At 42.3% G+C, this 20,457-nt stretch overlaps 1 protein-coding gene and 1 long non-coding RNA gene across 3 annotated transcripts in view; one reads left to right on the top strand and one right to left on the bottom strand.

Moving 5' to 3' along the window:
* Window positions 1–2,204: 2,204 nt before the first annotated feature.
* Window positions 2,205–16,865, bottom strand: N6amt1 (N-6 adenine-specific DNA methyltransferase 1). 2 transcript variants are annotated; one of them, XM_031364318.1, is made up of 6 exons: window positions 16,682–16,864; window positions 14,633–14,719; window positions 13,904–13,994; window positions 8,909–8,992; window positions 4,588–4,729; window positions 2,205–3,430 (listed from the first exon to the last, which is right to left on the bottom strand). In XM_031364318.1, exons 1-6 carry the CDS (start codon window positions 16,813–16,815, stop codon window positions 3,324–3,326), a joined length of 645 nt encoding a protein of 214 aa, XP_031220178.1. In that variant the 5' UTR covers window positions 16,816–16,864; the 3' UTR covers window positions 2,205–3,323. The 2 variants fall into 2 exon arrangements, with proteins under 2 accessions (XP_031220178.1, XP_031220179.1); XM_031364319.1 differs by lacking the exon at window positions 8,909–8,992 and having other exon boundaries at window positions 16,682–16,865.
* A 42-nt stretch (window positions 16,866–16,907) lies between these two features.
* LOC116086094 overlaps window positions 16,908–20,457 on the top strand; it is a 52,295-nt gene continuing 48,745 nt past the window's right edge. The window contains exons 1-2 of the long non-coding RNA XR_004116819.1: window positions 16,908–17,022; window positions 20,350–20,444. This is a non-coding gene — a long non-coding RNA (uncharacterized LOC116086094). The remainder of the gene's footprint in view (window positions 17,023–20,349; window positions 20,445–20,457) is intronic.

The raw sequence follows: 20,457 nt of genomic DNA, 5'->3' as shown, positions 1-20,457 counted from the left end.
AGATGGGTCTTCCAACTTCACATGATTTAATTAAGACAAACCCCTCACACATGTACCCATCCACTTGTGTTTTAGTTAATTCCGATGGAGCCTAGTTGACTACAGAGTAGCCATCACAAAACTATAAAGTCTTGTTCCTCTCAGGCATTCTCCATTCTCCCCAAATCTTACCTTATAGTCTCAAATCCAACTGTTCTTTATATTCTGCTCCAAATCAGAGGTAAAAGAAAATGTGTATGTGTGATGGAATCCTTCAGTGTCTTTATATATAGAGATCCGTCTTTCTCTTTTGCAAATATTCCTTACAAAAAGGTCTTATTCAGGAAGGGTGTTCATCTGTCTTTGGTACTTTTGATTTATTTACTGTGAACATTAAGGACTCCTTTGAGTAATAGAAAGGCATTCTGTAACTTATGTCTTTGAAACCCAGATTCAGTAGGGTACTAAGAAACAACTTAGTTTCACTGAGTTAGCATACAGAGTAATGGGCTTAATTATGTCATTTTCAAATGTGTCACTACATGTTCCATTTTCCCCTTTCTCAACAAGAGCTGGAAGACATTGATGCTGTTTCTCTCTATAGCAGTCTGGTAAACAGAAGGCATGCTAAGGAAACACTCAGGCCTCTTGAGAGTTCCTGTCCTCTTAACACTACAGTCGGAATGTACCTGGCTGAGCCCACACTACTGTCCCTGGCTCCCACAGGATTTGGGACAAAGACAAACAGAGACAAGGTCAGTGTTCATACTAATTGCTGTAGTATAATAATGTCTCCTGGTCTTCGTTCAGGAGCCTGTTTTGCTGGCTAGCTTTGAAACCAAGGTAAAATCTGCAGTCCTGTATGTCTCTTGATAATGTGGTGGTGTAGTTTCCCCTTTGAAGCTCCCACTGATGCTGCTTGTGAAAGCCAACAGTTTTTCACCTAATTGTCCAGTCCCCAACTCTGGCACATTGGCAGCATTTCCATAGGACCCAGAGGTAAGACTATAGGTTAAACACGTGTTCCTGAGTCCCTCAAGCCTCACCTACAACCTGCTACTTCCACACTTCAACCCAGGCAGCCGTGTAAGCTGTTCTGGCACTTTGGCCATGTGGTCTGGCAAAGCCAGTGGTTGTGGTGGCAGAGAGGGGTTCCATATAGGACATCTGGCAGGCCCTATGTTAACTTGCAGCTGCAGGTCTTTTGGATTCTGGAGCAAGGTCCTGCTAATATCACAACTGTTCTTTTTTTTTTTTTTTAAGATTTATTTATTTATTATATGTAAGTACACTGTAGCTGTCTTCAGACGCACCAGAAGAGAGCATCAGGTCTCATTATGGATGGTTGTGAGCCTCCATGTGGTTGCTGGGACTTGAACTCAGGACCTTCAGAAGAGCAGTCAGTGCTCTTACCCACTGAGCCATCTCTCCAGCCCGCAACTATTCTTGTTTTAAGTGACAGCTTTTGGTCTGATATTATGTCTTGGCAGATCTGAATACAGAATATTGATCACCAAGTTATCCTGACCCTGGTTAGCTCTATCATGAACTGGGAATTCTTATCAATTTTATTATTTGAAAATTTCATACATGTACACAGTGTATCTTGATCACATTCCCCATCACTCTCTTCTCCATTGCAACTTCATGCCCTACTTTTTAAATTATACAGAGAGAACTGGAGAGAGCTCATTGGTAAAAAGCACTTACTGCTCTGAAAGGACCTGAATTTGGTTTACGACACTTTGTTGGGTGGCTCACAACACCTCTAATTCCAGTTCTAGAGCATCTGACACCTTCTGGCCCACAATGTGGCATATCTTCACCCACATATCTTTAAACAGTTATGTCTGTGTATATATTACAGGCAGTGCTGGGTACAGGATTATTATCGATTGAGGCATAGGCAATGCACTAGGAGCCACACCTAAAAGAGATATCTCAGAGAAGGAAGGTGGTCAGAATCCTTGCAAACTATCATCTAAGGTTCTCTCCATAGGAGGCTGGACATTTTGGATGCCATCACTAGCCTCTGGTGGGCCTTTACGAATAACTGGAGAAAAAGGCACCTTCCTGATAAACCCCTGGTAGTAATCAGCAAGTGATGTTACATTGTTCAAAGAATGAAACCTCACCTTTTAGCCTGTCTGCAGTTGAGAGTTTTTATCATGCTGATTATGATAATCTACTGGCATTCTAATATTACCACCAAGTAAAACAAATGCTATCACAAAAGACTGAAGTTCTTTTATTCTGTAGTTTATCTCCCCAAACTTTGTTACATACACACAGTAATACACTGCTTTGGGTGGCTTTTCAAAATAGCATGTATGGAATGAAATTTAGCTACAGCTTCTCAGCACTCAGTTGTAACTAGTTACCAAAAAGCCTTGGGTTCAGGATCTACAGTGACTTGTTTGTATGTTCAGTGGAATGGATAGACAGATTTTTTTAAAGATTATTTTAGAATGAGAACACTGTAGCTGTCTTCAGACACACCAGAAGAGGGCATCAGACCTCTTCTGTGAGCCTCCATTTGGTTGCTGGGAATTGAACTCAGGACCTTTAGAAGAGCAGTCAGTGCTCTTAACCACTGAGCCATCTCTCCAGCCCTAGACTGAGGTTTCAACCAGTGTCCTTTCTGGTAGACATTTAGGATAATTATATTGCTTTGCTGTTATAGATAAGGCTAAATCAACCATGCCTTCATATATAAATATATAAAGTATAAGTTATAATACATATTTACTTGCACATTTACAGAAAAACTCATACTTGATCCTCTGAAAACAAAATGACCCAGTTTTCCATCTTTTTCTTTTCTTTTTGATAGGTTTATTTTGTTTTTGTGTATGGGTATTTTTTCCTGCATTATGCATGTATACCATGTACGTGCCCGTACCCTTGGAGGTCAGAACAGGGCAGGATCCCTTGTGAACTACCATGTGGGTGCTGAGAAGTGAGCCCCAGTTTTTTGAACTAGCAGTCAGTGTCTCCAACTCAGCCATCATCTATCCAGCCCTCACTTTTTTCTTTCCTTTTTCTTTTTGTTTTGGTTGGTTTGTTTGGTTTTGGTTTTCAGGACAGGGTTTCTCTGTATAGCCCTGGCTGTCCTGGAACTCACTCTGCAGATCCACTGGCCTTGAACTCAAAGATCCTCCTGCCTGTCTCCTGAGTGCTGGAAGTAAAGGCATGTGCTACCAGCACCTGGCTCCGTGTTTTGTTTTTGTTTTTTAAATGACAAATTTCTATAAAATTTCTTGGCCAGGGAATGGCATCAGTCTCAAACCTCCTGTGTGTTCAGCTGCCAGCAGCTCTTGTTCACTTCTGTGGCTTTCAGGACACTAGGACCTGCTGAACCTGAGGACTGACAGGGCTTCTTGGCCTGCTTGCCTGCAAAGTGCTGTGGTCCCTTGCAGACCTCTTGTCTTCATTGTCTTAAAGATTTCCTCTAAAATGAAAAATAAAAGTAAAATTCAATTAAATATTTGGTGATATGTATGATCATTGAGCAATTTAGTAGGATGATAAACACATTAAATTCCTCTGATTAAACAGTGTAAACCAGGCAAATGTTTGTTAACTCCAGCTTGGACCATGGAGAGGCAGGATACCACTTTACGATGGTCTGAGGATTCCGACAGACTCTTAAGTTTGTAGTGCTAGCTCACTTCTGACTACACAGAATCATTATTTAACCTTGTTATTATAACAAGCGATCAAGTTTTAGCTGGTTGGTGTCAGTCTCTACCATGTATTCTTATTGGGAAAGGTCAATGAAAATTTGGACAAACTGAATCCTGATAGTGCCCAGAGTCAGTGGTGGGTTCTTGCCCCAGCACCCACATGCTACCACACAACCATCTCTAACTACAGTTACAAGGATCCAATGCTTTCTTCTGTCCTTAGGCTCCTGCACACAGCAGGGTGGGGGTGGGGAAGCAATCACTCTCCATTCATCTATGAATCCTGGGAACTCCAACAGTGGCCTGCCTGCAAGGTGTAGATGTTACTGCAGTGGCCAACTTCTATGATTATTATTGTTAGAATTTAAGACATGCTTCATGAGATGGAACCCACGCTGAGGGTGAAGTGTTAGGAGTCAGAGTTTATATCTGAATATTAATTTATGAATGAGTGAAACTGCTCTGTCCCATGAAGACAACAGGTTTTATTTTATTTAATTTTTTAAAGATTTATTTATTATATATATAGTGTTCTGCCTGCATGTATCCTGCAGGGCAGAAGAGGGCGTCAGATTTCATTACAGATGGTTGTGAGCCACCATGTGGTTGCTGGGAATTGAACTCAGGACCTCTGGAGGAGCAGTCAGTGCTCTTAACCTCTGAGCCAGCTCTCCAGCCCAACAACGGGTTTTAAAACATGAACAATTTACATCTTAAAAATGTTTCTCTTCTTTCAACACATTGTCAGTGATTAAACTGCTCAACAGCCCAGGCTACTTGATAAGTTACAGTCTTCCAACTCTTGTTGTCAGCAAGTGAATAGTTAATAAGAGGCTCTTTCTCTCTCTCTCTCTCTCTCTCTCTCTCTCTCTCTCTCTCTCTCTCTCTCTCTCGCTCTCTCTTTCTCTCTCTCTCTCTTTACCTGGATTGTTTTCTTTTATGGTAACTAAGTAGAACAGCCCTCTTGGGGAGAGAAGTTCTGAAGCAAGTGGGAAGAACCTGTCCATGACTTCCCGGCCATTTCTGCCACCAGCCCAAGCTGCTGCTATTCCATGACTTCCTACCTGTTGGCAATCAGAGACATTTGATTCAGGCTTCATTGAGATTACACTCTTTTTGACAGAAAATATCTCCAAACAAGTGCATATTTTCAAATGAATGTACCTTGGCTTCTGAACACCATTCTACCAAACTCCTGAAGTCCTTATGCTATAAGAGGACATAGAATTACCTGACAAGTGAAACAGCATGCTGGGCTGCCCGGCACCCCTGCAATCTCTATTCCTAAGACCGGAGTGAGAAGACGGAGTCTGATTTCAAGGCGAGCCTGATCTACACAGTGAGAGAGACCCTGTCTCAAAAACTCAAGGGACAGGATGCAGTTGAGTGTCAGAGCTCATGTAGCACTTGTAGGGCCTTGGGTTCAAATGCTACCACAGGAATATTCTGAAGAAATCAATGAAAATTAAGTTCAATGCAGATACAAGTGCTTTCCAATTTTTTGCTGTCTGTAGCCTTTACCTATATCTTACTTTAGTTTTATATACAATAATGTTTTTTAATTTTTAGTCAGTATTTCATGTTTCCTAATTTAAAATCAATTACAATCAAATTATGAATTTTACAGAACAAAAAAGTACATATACCTACTTACAAGGTTGTTTTTTTTCAGGTTTGCTTATCTGCCCCTCCCCATCTTCAGCAACTTTGTTTCCAATCCTGTTTCAGAATGTAAGATTGTTCCTCATTCTTTTTTTTTTTGTGCACTGTGATGTTATATGTTGTATGTATGTATGTGTGTGTGAGTGGGCACATGCAGGTCGGAAATAATCCTTGCCTTGCACCTTGTCAGAGGTGGGGGTCTCTCCTGTCCACTACTGTATATACCAGGCTAGCTGTCACGTGGGCTTCCCATCATGCCTCTGGTCCACTGGGGTTACAGGTGTGTGCTGCTGCGAGGCTTTTACATGGGTTCAGAGGATACCCGCTTCCGTCCGCACTTTCACAAGCATCTCATCCACTAACCCATCTTCCCAGCCCCATCAATCAACATCTCAAGGATGTCTCATTTCCTCTGGAGTAGCTCGAATTCATTATGTTGGTACGGTTCCTTACTGAAGGAGTCTATCTTATTTAGCTGGTGTTTGACATTTGCTGTGTCTATTAATTTTCTTTGAGTCTAATTCTGATTATTCCCAGACCTATCACCCACTCAGTATGGTTCGTTATAATCACACTAGGAGATCATTAATTCCACTTTTGCATCAGAGCCCTCTGGAGCCCTCCCTTTCCTGGTCCCTTGTGCTTTAATTCTGGGCAAGCTGCTCCTGCTCAGTGCTGTCAGCGTTACTCCATCCTTTGGTAGGTACTGGTCTGGCTATTTCAGCAGGTGTGGTGCTTTGGGTCAGTCCCTATCAGGCCTCTCTTCTGGCTGCTCCAGAATGTAGCAGGGCTTCCGGTGATAAGACTCCAGGCTATTGAGCCCCATTTATCTGCTTATAACTGAGATGACTTCAGGAATGTCTGGCACCAGCACAACCCTGGGGCCAAAGAAGAGAGGATTCCATTTCAGAAAAAGTCAGACCTGTGTTAGTGGCCCTCTGGTTGCTTGCTCCCTGGGACAGCTAGTGGATCCATCTTTGGTTCCTTATGGACCACAGGTACAACCCACAGCACTTAATCTCATGTTTCTGAATGTGATAGTGAATGCAGAAAGAGATTTTTAAGGCTCCAATTCTTATATGTCTTCTGGATGTCATCTCTAAGTCTTTATTTTTAACCATTGCTAAAGGTTAATCGAGTCATCATTAAAGGCAAGCGCCTTCACCTGCTGAGCCATCTTGCTGGACCTGTGCTGTGTCTCGACCCTGTTTAATTATTCAGCTCCAGGAATTCAGGCACCAGATATCCTGCATTGCCTCCTTTTGGTCCTCCAGTGCATCTCTGCAGATGTAAGGCTCAGGAAACATGCCTAGCTTAGTGCTACAGCTGGAAATACATTGAGACCCCAAGAAGGTCATCATGTTCTCAGAACTGTTTCTTCACTGACTGGTTTTCTCAGTATGAACTGAAACCACGACCATGAATTAATCGCTCTTGCTGTGCACACAGGCTCATGAGGTCATTATGCACAGAAAAAAAAAATAAACTTTTGTCCATTTTAGTTTTTATCCTATATGATATTCATACATGATATCCTATGATATGAATGATTTGTTTGTTTGGAGGTAAGTTCCCACTGTCTATCCCTGGCTGGCCTTGAACTCAGACCTGCCTGCCTTTGCTTCCTGAGTGTTGGAGGACTAAAGGCACGCACCACCACAGCAAGCTATTGAATGATTTTTAAAATTACATCTTTTCTTTTTATTGGATATTTTCTTTATTTACATGTTTTCCCCTTTCCAGGTCTCCCCTTCAGAAACCCCCTATCCTATCTTTTTTTTTTGTTGTTTTGTTTTTTGTTTTTCGAGACAGGGTTTCTCTGTGTAGCCCTGGCTGTCCTGGAACTCACTCTGTAGACCAGGCTGGCCTCAAACTCAGAAATCCACCTGCCTCTGCCTTCCAAGTGCTGGGATTAAAGGCGTGTGCCCCTAACATTAGATCTTAAGGACTGGAATTATTGGACTGAAACCAGTTTAAGAATTGATTGACTTACTGTGTGTATGTGTGTGGGTGTATATGTGGTCAGAGGACCTGCACAGTGTGGATCCCGCTGATTAGGTTCAGGGCAAGCACCCTCACCGGTCTCTGGCCCAGACTGAACCATTTCATCACAAGGGTCAGCTTCACAGCTCTTTCTTTTTTTCTTTTTCTCTTTCATTCTTTTTTTTTTTATTATTAGACATTTTCTTTATTTACATGTCATATGATATCTCCTTTCCCAGTTTCTTCTCCAAAAAACCCCAAAACCCAAAAACCAAAAAACAAGAACAAACCCCTGTACCCTCTCCCCTCCCCCTGCTTGCCACCCCACCCTCTCCTGCTTACTGGCTTTGGCATTCCCCTACACTGGGGCATAGAATCTTCACAGGGCTAAGGGCCTCTTCTGCCCTTGATGACCGACTTGGACATCCTCTGCTATACATATGCTGCTGGAGCCATGAGTTCCACCATGTGTACTTTTTGGTTGGTGGTTTAGTCCCCGGGAGCTCTGAGGGTATAGTTAGTTCATATTGTTGTTCGTCCTAAGGGGCTGCAAACCCTACAGCTCCTTGGGTCCTTTCTCTAGTTCCTTCACTGGGGACCCTGTACCCAGTTCAATGGGTGGCTTTCACAGCTCTTTCTTGAGCTTTAGGTTTATGTATCAGAAGCTTCATCCCTATTGACATGCCAATGGCCTCTGGAGATCAGAGTTCAACTAAGATCAGGAGATCATGAGAGCCATGATGGTCTGGTGGCCATACTAAAAAGGAGAAGAGAGTCCTATGTTTCTGAATGTCTCCTCACTCTCAGCCGTGTGGTGTCTCTGTCATAACCCAGAAGGGCCTATGGCAGAGCCGCACACTCTGAGAGGTCTCCTCAGCCTCCAGCATGTGAGACATAGATATTAACTACCCATCCTGTGGCGTTTCATTGTAGGAGCTGTGAACAGAATAGAAGACGCTGTTGTGCTGTGACTTGTTTTGGCTCCTCAGATCACCTGAGCACAGTGAGGACAGGCATAGACAAATGGGCACCTTCATTTTGGAGTAGAAGTGAACATATTTACCAGCTTTGCCAGAGAATCACCACCAAAGACTACAACAGGCCCAATTAAAGGGGAGCTAGTGTTCATCTGTTATTAAGCTCTGTTCCTTTGCCTTCTGGAGGCAAGCTGACATGGCTTACCTCCTCACTACGGAGACTCTTAAATACATGTGTTCCTATTGCTTCCCTATGAAAGATCATGCACGATTGGTCCCCCACCTAGTTTCTGATCATTTGAAGGGATGAAACCCAAGACTTTGAGAAAGCAATTCTTGGTGAATACTTCTAGTTGACGAGTATTTTTAAAACTTGCTTTCCTGATTTGTTATTTAGGGTAATGGACCTGTTTAACCGACATGGCCTGATCTGGGTGAGAGCTCTCACGAGGCAGGTCCTACTTTCTGTCTTTCCCATTCTGTATCACTCACAGCATCTGTGACTGACAGCCTCTGGACAGTGAGAGGAGTGCTGTTAGCAGCAGTGACTAACTCAGACCAAGTTCACTTGGTCTCATGAAATAGTTGGAAACAAAGACTACGTTCTGCTGTGGGTCTTACCTCTTCAGACGTGGTCACTACATAGGGGGGGTTAAACACCAGCAGGTCAACTTTCCCCTTCAATCTGGGCAGCAAGCCGTGGGCCTGAGGGCATCAACAGTGGAGTTTAAGCTGGATCCTGATTTAAGTAATAAGTAAGTCTGTAAAGTTACTCTCTCATGTTGTCAGAAGGGGAAGGGCTTACGGACATGGAAATATTTCAATTTTCTTCGTGTAGATGCAATGTATATGGACAGAAGCTGAAAGTGAGTACTGTGTAGGTGAGAGCAAACAGATGCTGACTGTGGCTCCTACTTCAGTAGCAAACATGCTTCCACTCTGGGTTCACTTTTAGAAGGCAGTGTGAGGACAAGCGAGCTTTGATTGTGTGAAATATGTTCCCTGTACATCTCGAGGAGCTTTATAGCTATGTCTGCTAACATTCACAACATACTTTACGAAACAGTGTGTGTGTGTCTGTGTGTGTGTGTGTGTGTGTGTGTACACAGATGGAGGTGAGAGGACAACCTTGATGCATTTTGTCTCCCATTGGCCTGGAAATTCACTGCTGGGCTAGGCTGGCCTGCTAGAAGATTCCAGGAATCCACTTGTCATTGGGACTACAAGCAACCATGCTACTGTGCCTGGGTTTTTATATTCGTTCCTGGCATCTCACCTAGGTCCTTGTAGAACAGATACTGTACCAGGCGGCTGCCTAGCTCCCAAGGGAAATCTCTTGTAAGATGACATAGACTGTTATCTGAATGACAGAAAACACCAAGAGTGCCCTGTGTTCGGCTGCTTCGGTTACTTGTAAATGTTTTAACTGACAAGATCAAATGGCAGAAAGGAAGCATTGAACTCAGTGGTCAGAGACTGCAAACAACAAGTGTGTGGCTTAGGAAGATCTTTAAACTGGGCACAGGTTTCTATGAAACAAGGGGGAAAAAGAAATCACAATGTGTGTTTGTGTGTGTGTGTGTGTGTGTTTTAAAACTATGAATAAAGTCACTTCATTTTCATTCACACCATCCAAGCACTTGACATGTATTGTAATGGGTTATACATTATGAAGGGATATCAGAGAATTTCCCAATTTAGATTTCTATAATCAATCCATTTTAATTATCCTCATGTGCCTGTTAAGTTACAATTCAAAGAGAACTCCTAAGACCTATTTTTGAGAATATGCTTGCAGAAGTAATTTTTTTCTTCTTTAGTTTTTTAAAAAAGATTTAGTAATTTAAGTATATGAGGGCTCTGGCTACATGAATGCCTGCAGGCCAGAAGAGGGGATCAGATTCCACTATATATGGTTGTGAGCCACCATGTGGTTACTTGGAATTAAACTCAGGACCTCTGGAAGAGCAGCCAGCAGTCTTAACTGCTGAGCCCTCCATCCAGCCCTCTTTCTGCTCCTTTAAAAGGGGAAACAATAACTATCCCTTGAAAGTTTGGATGTAACTTTGCCTGAAACCAAAAGATTAGTCTTTTCCTTCACCAGTGCATGAATGAGGGAATCCCTGGTGTGCATGTGTGTGTGTGCGTGTGTGTACACGTGTGTGTTCGCGTGTGTGCTCATGCAAGCACGTGTGCATGTAAGTGCGAGGTTTGAAAATGTTTCTTTCTTTTCTTTTTGGTTTTTCAAGGCAGGGTTTCTCTGTATAACCCTGGTTGTCCTGGAACTCACTCTATAGACCAGGCTAGCCTTGAACTCAGAAATCTGCCTGCCTCTGCCTCCCAAGTGCTGGGATTAAAGGCGTGCACCACCACTGCCCATGAAAGTGTTTTCAATTCCATAAAGAAATTAAGTTTCTTAAAAGAACTCAGAAACAATAATTTTCCAGAAGTGCTGGATAAAGAAACTAGACAAGATTTTGCTTTGTAACTCATAGTACTTTGTCCTATCCAGCTATAGAGTAATAACCACAGGATGGATTTTGCAAAAAGGAAAAGGACAAAATATTAAAACAGAAATCCTAACATCAAAAGAGTTAAATAAACAGTAACCGAGGACTAACTGTTCAGTACGGGTATCTCTACCCAGGCCTAGGCAGTTCCCTGCCTTAACATCTCCACGAATTGAAAGATAAGTGAAAGAGGCCCTGGCAATGTTCAATGCATGCAGCAAATCACACAGCCTTTATTCCTCCTAGGGACACTATGGAGGGCCCTTCTGTTAAATATGGCTCATAACAGTCTGGTTTTCTTGCATGAAGCCCAGCAAGAGGGAGAACAGACTTTCTGCCAACAGATGATGGAGAGACAGAACAAGAGTCTGCTTCTTCACAGAGCACACATACCGGAACAGGCCACACTGACCACACAGTCAGCACAGCTGACGCCAGCAAGTCTGTAAAGGGTAAAACGGGTTTGGTGTGTTCTGATGATGTAATGGAACACATAATATGTATTTTAAAAGACAGTACTGCAAAACTAAAAACGAAGGATGATGACAATTCCACCTTTTTGATTTTGAGAAAGAAGTCACACTATGTAGCCCAGGCTAGCCATAAATCTAGGAGGTTACAGGAGTGAGCCAGCATATCCTGCTGGTTGCTACATGTAATCTCAGCTAAGGAATGGGTTTGTTTTCTATGACAGCTGTAACAATCCCTGTATTCTGAATGTAAAAGAGTTTGTAAATTGACTGTTCTGCTAAGCCCGTCTCTTGTTGCTTGCTTTACCAAATCAAAGTTCAGTTCAGGGTCACCTTTAACTAACTCTTGAGGAATTAACTCTAGCATGCAGAACCTCCAGTCACATTCCCGAGCTACTTACTGTGTAGCTTCTGGAGTTGTGCAGGAGACCCAGTCTATAATCCTAGAGATTGTTTTATTAACACTGGAGTTTCCCAAGTTTCCCTGTCTATTTCAAACAGTTTGGGTTTGTTCTATCTGGTTTTACTGTTCCATCAAAAAAATAGATGTAATATTCTTTACAAACACACTAGGAAACAGGCAGTTCTATATCACATGCACCGCCATGCACCGCCATGCACCGCCATGCATGTGAGTAGCCTGAGAACTGTCTTGACACTCTAGTTCTTAGCACTATGAAAAGAATTTCTTGTCTCTTGGGCTTAATCCTAAGATGCAAAGTCCTTTGTAAACGTGAAATAGTAGGAGAGCTGCCTGCCCTTATCAGGGTAAGAACAATACTGGTCTAGGAGCACAGCGTGGTATGGTGGTGCACATTAGGAGCCCTAGAACTTGGGAGATGAAGGCAGGATCAGGAGTTCAAAGTTATCCTTAACCCAAAGAGAGTTCAAAGCTACCCTGGACTTTCTGAGTCTTTTATATTCCTCACCTCCACCCCAGAAAAGCAGCGCAGAGAGCATTGTTTCTCGGGTCCACCTGCCGCATGCTATTATGAGTTTTGCTTATGAACAGCATTTCACCATTAAAACTCAAAGTATTCTGCAAATCTAACTAGTCAAGTCCTTCTAGTACCCTTAAAATGTTTTAACAACTGAAATTTAAAAGGTCTAACCTGAATTTTTCAAAACAAGAAAGGGCTGGAAAGATGGCTCATTGGCTGCTCTTGCAGAGGACCAAGGTTCAATTCCCAGTACCAATGCTGTGGCTAACAACCTTCTGTAACTCCAGTCTCATGGGATCCAATACCCTCTTGTGGCCTTGGTAGGCACTGGAGAAATGTGGAGCAGACATACACACACACACACACACACACACACACACACACACACACACACACACACACTTAAAACTTTTAAAAAAAATTATAAAAAAATAAAGCAATGGAGTGGGGTATTGTTGTCCTCTAAAGAGGTAGAGGCAGGAGAATTGAATTGAAGTCATCTCCAACTACATAAAAAGTTCACAGGACACAGTGAGAACCATCTAAAGAAATGAATAACCTGCAGCTGTTCTAAAACTGTCAGCCATTTTGCATGTCCCCAGGACCCGTGCTCACTTATGTCTGCTTACATCTCCTCAGCTTTTGATGGGACTGTGGTGGTTTGAATGGGACTGGCATCACACACTCATATGGCCTTGCTTAGAGATGGTTTTTCAGACTTTGAGGTTTCAAAAGCCCAGGCCAGGCCCAGTTGTGTCCTGCCCGGACCCTAACTTCCCGCCTTTCCCTCCTCCCCTGAAGCCCTCCACTTCTTCACAGCAATAGAAAAGTAACTTAGACAGGGATACTGGGATACTGCGTCTCCTCTCATGCTCAAGTTTGGGTAGGATCTATGTGGGGTGGAATTGAAGGACTATGACTCAGGTCAAAGTCACTCTTCAAATGCCTGTCCTGGGGCACATGAATCACGTGGTTCCAAACAACTCTCATCCCAATAATACTGCGGTGACACTTCTTTTCATGGGGAGTTCCTAAAAAGTATACACAGAGGTGCAAACACCTTGTTACTATGGGGGTGTCTGACTGCCGGAGGAACACCAGACAGAAACTCAGAGCTAAGAAAAAAATGTGTGATGTCATCTGAGTTTCTGTGCTAGCTGTGCATAATGTTATTAGGTTTACACCAGTATACTGGATACAGAGTCACATAACCATGTGGTCATGCTTATGGTCAACCTATAACTCCAGCATTTACTTAATATCAAATGGTCAGGTTTGAAAGCATACATACAGACTGAGCAGGTTCTATTTAGGAATATATGTACACATATAAATGTGTGTGTATGTGTGTGTGTGTGTGTGTGTGCAACAACAATTAATGAAGAAAAGAGGCCATGAATTTGAAAGAAAGCCAGCAGGGGTATATGGGAGGATTTGGAGGAAGGAAAGGGAAGGGGGAAATTATGTAATTATATTATAATCTTAAAAGTAAAAAAAAAATTTAATTAAAAATAAAAAAATGAGAGTTTGAGGTAATCTGTGGCTGTATAGGAAGTTTAAGGCTAGCCTGGGCTACATGACACTTTGTCTCATACAAACAAAACAAAAGTTAATTTCTAAAGTGTATTTTCACTAAAGTCGATTGATCATCAATTAATCAAAACCGATTACTACTGAACAAGGATTAACGCTCACCAGATCTGTAATTACTGGCTGAATGTGGACTCTGTTACAGCGTGCTGTTTCCAAGGTACATGCGGCTGCCTCAGGGTTGATATCAGTGCACCTATAAACACGAGACGAGAAAAAAAGAGCAGGAGAATGTACAGAAGCAGACAATGTCAGCAGATTCCTGCTGGAGTAAATTTAGGAATGCTTTGTTAATTCTAACACGGCGTAGAAAAAAATTAGAATGTTTTCATAATGGCAAAGAAAAAGAGAACAAAAGCTTGCTACATTGATGACAAAAACTGCTAAAAATTCTGTCTGCATTCATCTGAGGGAGTTTACTTCAGTTTGGCTTAAGCAGCCAGCAAATGAGAACTGAAAGAGATCACTGATAGGAAACTGCTATACAGAATACATAGGAGATGGCGAGCTGGAGGAAACACATTTGTTCTGAGTATGGCAAAATCTTCTGCAGACTTTTTCCCCTTGGCTCTCTGCAAGGACATTCAACTTTGCAGCTACTTTATAACAGCCAAACCTGAGGACAATTCAAAGGAGAGATAACAAAGTTGAGTTGCTTCTAAAATCTCACAGCATGAAGGAGTGAACAGGGGTTATAACTGGGGACAAAACATAAGCTTCGACTTGAGTCCTTACTGAAACATTATCAGAGACGTATTGTCTGTTTAAAACATTTCACTTGAACTGCTGCAGTCATAGGGACCCGGGAGGGGTGGATAAATGTCACATACTCACATGTACAAGGCCTGAGGACCTATCATGGAGGCCAGGAATGCAGACACCACGCCAGATCCCGCTCCTACTTCAAGGCATATTTCCACTCTAACAACAACAACAAAAACCAAAATATTTAGTTCCTTCTTATGAAGATATTCATCATGGAAAACAAGTCTCAAGCCATATAATGTATTTCTCCAGTGCCATCATTCATTTGCAAATACATGGGAATATAAGGAAATTTACCATTTCTGGCAACCACTTGGTGCTTATTATTTCTTAGCTCAAACCTGCTAATAGTTTAGGTATGTAAACTGAAGCACTTAAATAAACCCAGCAGTATGTTCTAGGATTTGGTAAAAAGCCCTCCATCTACCTACATACATGAAGAACAAAGACCTCCCTCTACTTGAGTACTGTGTTGGGCAAGTACTTCAGTGTCTGATCTTAGAATGCCATAATCTTAGCTTTCTAAACTTAAAAATCTTTATATGATTTTCCAATAAATCTATTCCCCTGACCACTGTCCATGCATCAAAAGCACTACTTAATTTCCACGACTGGTTGGCCTGATAACATTCTGGCACTTAACTTTTCAAACAACTACTCAAGAAGGACTTACAGTATTTTTACCTTTATAATCATATCTATGTGACCCACATAATATGACCCGCAAGCCACTAGTGGGTCATAGTAAAGTTTGTGAATCTTACCAGGTGCCTTCTTTTTTGGAACTAACCATTACGGTCTCATAAACGATTATAATTACCAATCTTCCTAACAAGGTCAGTTCTATTACAGCATACTCTGCAATGCAATTTGTAGCTGTAAATCTTTCTGAGCTATTCTGAGCATTCAATTTACAATCCAATGCTCCACAAGATATTCCAGTAAATTGAAATGCTCCACCATCTATGAAGAAAGACTGGTCTTAAGAGCATTTTATAGGTATAAAATAGTGTGATAATATAAATAAACATGATGGCTATTTCATTCTGGAGAAACCCAGTTGGAATCTTGACCATTAAGTTAATGACCCAAATTCTTTTGGCAAATGTTTTATTAGGTTTATTTTGTGTATATGTAGGCAGAACGGTCCTCAGCATTGTAACTGAACCAACAAGAACAAGCAGTAGTAGTTTCTGAGGCTAGAACTCAGGTCTGCGGGCTTGACAGCAAGCGCCTTTACCAGCTGAACCATCTTGCCTGCTCTCAACTCAAATTCTTTTTTCGGAAAAGCTAACATCTAGGCATTTACTATTTTTGTCAATAAAAGTTATGGACAATGCGTCAACAAATCAGGCTAGTGAAAATCCTACCAGCGGATGCATGTAACTATTTAAATCTTCCCTAACAGTTCTAATTACCTGCAACTAAAATTCTAATAGTTCAATTAAAAAAAAAAATCCAGTTACTCGGTTGCAATAACACTTTAAGTGCTCAGACGGCTAATGGTTGTTCCTTGAATAGGTTGAATTTTTTTTTTTTTTTTTTTGGTTTTCCGAGACAGGGTTTCTCTGTGAAGCCCTGGCTGTCCTGGAACTCACTTTGTAGACCAGGCTGTCCTGGAACTCAGAAATTCACCTGCCCCTGCCTCCCAAGTGCTGGGATTAAAGGTGTGCGCCACCACCGCCCTGCCGGTTGAATGGGTTTAATAGTTCACTACTCCATTCGTGTTCTTCCCTTGCCAGAGAATGTTATTCATGCACCTGAAGCATTCAAATTACCCTACGCGAGTTTTACATATTCACTTAAAAAATTAAAATTGAAAAGCAGCAAAGTTTTGGGACATCTTGTTTCTGGTCGGTAAACTCCGGCTGCTCCTCAGAGGCATATTTACATTCTTCAGATTAAGAGCTGAAAAGCAGGGCAGGGTGATCCTGAACCCGCAATAACACCTAAGCGTTGCTCTAAGCCCCGCCCGTAAGAAACTCCTCCTCCACCCAGCTCTGCTGTCAATCACCGAGAGTGAGCCGACCCGCCACTTCCGGAGGAGGGCGGCAAGTTCCGGCTTCCGCCTCTAGGGCACCCCGCTTTCTCCCTCGGAGGCGCGCACCCTCCTCGCACCCTGCTAGCTCGGCCGCTGCCGCCTCGAGCGCGTCCAGTAACAGGAACGTGTCCTCCGCTGGCTCGTACACGTCGCTGAAGGCTCCGCGACCCACGTGTCCGTACAACGGCGTGGGGACACTCGGCGCCGCCATCTTCCCCTTCCGCTTTCTATGGGCGGGCGTTGAGTACGCACGCGTCAGGCTTGCTGCGCATGCGCTCTTGTCTGACACTGGGTGGAATTTGAAGTGAATGTTTGCGGGACTGTCTAGGACTTTTAAGCAATCACTAACGTCCGTTTTCAACTTTTGAACATTTATCGACTACCTTATATTGAGCACCGTCGGTTGTTTTGTACTAAGGTGACTGATTTATTCTAATGACATTTGGAAAATTTCTTCCATTTTAAGCTTGCAAGCAACTTGCAAAAATAGTGTTTACTAAATCTAAACACTAATAGTGTTACTAAACACTAATAGTGTTTTTTTTTTAAGTAGCTGAAATGTAAATACCCATCTATAAGATTATGACTACTTTTATTTGCTTAATTTTGTTATACAGAGTCTCACTATGTATTCCTGGCTGTCTTGGAATTTACTATGTAGATCAGGCTGGAACTCACAATGATCCCCTGCCTACCTCTGTCTCCTGGCAGAGTACTGGGACTAAAAGCTTGTGGCACCATGCCCAGCTTAGATTATGACTTTTAATTTATTTTCTATTTGAAAATTTTATACATGTATAAAATTTACTTTGGTCACTTTCATTCATTGAAATTATAGTTTAGGCTGGACTGTGGTGCCGTTAATCCCCGCACTCTGGAGGCAGAAGCAGGCAGATCTCTGAGAGGCTAGCCTGTTCTACAAAGAGAGTTCCAGGACAGCCAGGGCTACATAAAGAAATTCAGTCTTGAAAAACAACAAAACAAAACAAAGACAATAGTTTGGCGGGCTGGAGAAGTGCTCAGTGGTTGAGACCTTGTACTGTACTTGCAGAAGACAAAAGCGTGGTTTCCTGCACCTTTGTTTGGTGGTGGCTCACAGCTCCCTATAACTCCAGCTCCAGGTTGTTGCTCTTCCCACCTCAAAGGCACTGAACTGTTGTGCACGTACATACAGGCAAAAATAACACATAAAATCAATAATCTTTAAAAAATTTTGGGGGCTGGAGAGATGGTTCTACAATTAAGACTATTGCTCTCAGAAGACCATAGTTTGGCTCCCAGCACCCACAGCAGGTGGTTCACAAACATAGTAACTCCAGTTCCTGAGAGTTAGACCTTCTGTCCTCTGCCAGCATCCACAAATACAGAATTGAAGATGGTGAGAAGGTGCTGACAAACCTGAGCACATGGATCTGGTCCCTGAAACTCACACAGTGGGAGGAGAAAACCTACTCTTACAGTTCTCTGACCTCCAAGGGCATGGCAGCATACACACACACACACACACACACACACACACACACACACACACACGTGCACAAACATCTAAAAATAATACAAATATTTTTTTAGAGTGTCATGTGCCGTGAGAATTTGTTACTGTTATTTTCACATGCAACCTTAAAATATCTTTGAAATACAAGAAATAAAATGAAATAGCTGTTCTTTCTCAATTCTTCTTTGGAAGATTTATTTTTATGTATATGAATGTTGACTTTTCTCCAGATTTGTCTGTTGCAGTTCTTAAGAATGACTTCCTTAGTTTTTTCCCACTGTTGTATATAGTTCCTGCTCTGAGATCTACTAGTGTACATACCTTTCAATTTTTCTGGATATTGCCCCATCTCTCTCCAAACTAACCATACTTGTTTATATTCCTAACATCTCTTGGTGGCAGATTTATGAGTTGATTTAATATTGGATATTTGTTTTAGATTCATTTGGTCTGACTGCGGATTGAGGTTAACTTGGGTTCATATGCCCATCTGGGAATTTCTTCCTTTGTGACTTGTATGTACTTTCACGCTTACTTGTCCTTTTTTGCAGGGAAGGGATGACAGAGTATCACTCTGTAGCCTTGGCTGGTCTGGCTAACTCATAGGGATCCCCCTGCTTCTTCCTTCTGCCTCCGAAGTACTGTGATTGAAGGCATGAGCCACCATGACTAGCTGTACTTGGTTGTTTTGTTTGTTTGTTTATGATTTTGATCCTGGGCATTGAACCTAGGTCTTCAGACATGATATGTATACATTTTACCCCAAAACTATATTCCTAGCCCCTATTTTTATTATTATCTTTGAGAGAGGGTCTCATGTAGCCCAGACTGTCCTCAAGCTTGCTATGTTGCTTAGGATGACCTTAAACTTCTGCTTCTCCTGCCTTTACCTGCTGGACATTGGGATTCTAGGTTTATCCCACCATGCCCTCTTTGTTTGGTGCTGGGAATCAAACTTTGGTAGCTGTGCATGCTAGGTAAGTACTGCAGCACTGAGCAACATCCCTGCTTCTAAAATCTTAGGATTTTAGAAGGAGTCTTGACCTGCCTTTCAAGCTATTCAGAGTATAGTTTCCTATTCCTTCAGCATGGTCCCCTGGCCCAGTGCTGTACTTAGTCTTCTAGTCTGGAGAGTTGGGGGGAGTCAGGCTTCTGACAGATTTGATGATGGGCTCAGTCACTCTGGTGACTGCTCTGATTGTTTTGGGATTCTCTCCAACACTTATCTATGTCCATAGGGTCCACATTTGGAGTTCTGAAGTCATTCTAAGCTTTCCTTTGATGGTTCCATCCTTGCTTCTCTCTTCTCCATAGGGGTGCAACACTTTCTCCTCACTTGGTATTTTTATCTTCCACTTATTGTGACTTCTGAAATTACTAAGACTGGAAACCTTAAAACTGTTACTTTGTATTCCACTGAGGCTCTGGTTTTAGAGGTGACATAGGTCTCAGCAGTCCTTTACAGCCACATGACCAGAACCCTAAGATGCAATTGGACTTGTATTGACTCTGCTGTTATGCTGGCAAGCAGAGTTGGTTTTCCTGCAAGGACCGTGTGGAATCTTCAGCTCCTCCTATATGTGGACAAGGCATAGCTCCTGCATTCTGTGGCTATAAAAGTGGTGACTTGGATGGCTTGGCATGGAACCATCAATTGTAGTAGTGTATTTTATTTATTTTATGTATGTGAGTACATTGTAGCTGTACAGATGGTTGTGAGCCTTCATGTGGTTCTTGGGATTGAATTTTAGGACCTTTGCTCTCTCTGGTCAACTCTGCTCGCTCCAGTCAACTCCACTCACTCAGTCCTTGCTCACTCTAACCACAAGATTTATTTATTATTATACATAAGTACACTGTAGTTGACTTCACATACACCAGAAGAGAGAAGGTGTCAGATCTCATTACGAGTGGTTGTGAGCCACCATGTGGTTGCTGGGATTTGAACTGAGGACCTTCAGAAGAGCTGTCAGTACTCTTACTGCTGAGCCATCTCGCTAGCCCATAGTAGAGGATTCTTGATTCCACAGTTTTCTGACCACCATGAATGAGCCAGAAGCTTAGTTGTGCAGTGTAATTGTAATAGGTACTTTTGGAAGTTCACCCCAAAGCTGATCTTTGAACCTCTCAAAGCTGGCTGTCTTACCCCTTGGCTATTCTGTAATGAATTCTTTTTAGCTTAAACTAACTAGAAATGGGTTCCATGAGTACAGAACTGCCACCAACACTTGATTTTCTGGTTTGATGCAGTCATGCTGTATTTCCAAGAGGTTCAAAACTGACTATGGTGACAACACCCAGAGGAATCTCCACTCCCAGGCACTCTGACACACCCAAGATCAGAGGTGAGGAGGAACC

Source organism: Mastomys coucha, unplaced genomic scaffold (genome assembly GCF_008632895.1).
Source record: "Mastomys coucha isolate ucsf_1 unplaced genomic scaffold, UCSF_Mcou_1 pScaffold12, whole genome shotgun sequence".
In the NCBI taxonomy this organism is placed as follows: Eukaryota; Metazoa; Chordata; class Mammalia; order Rodentia; family Muridae; genus Mastomys; species Mastomys coucha.
This window is presented reverse-complemented; position numbering and strand designations above follow the sequence as displayed.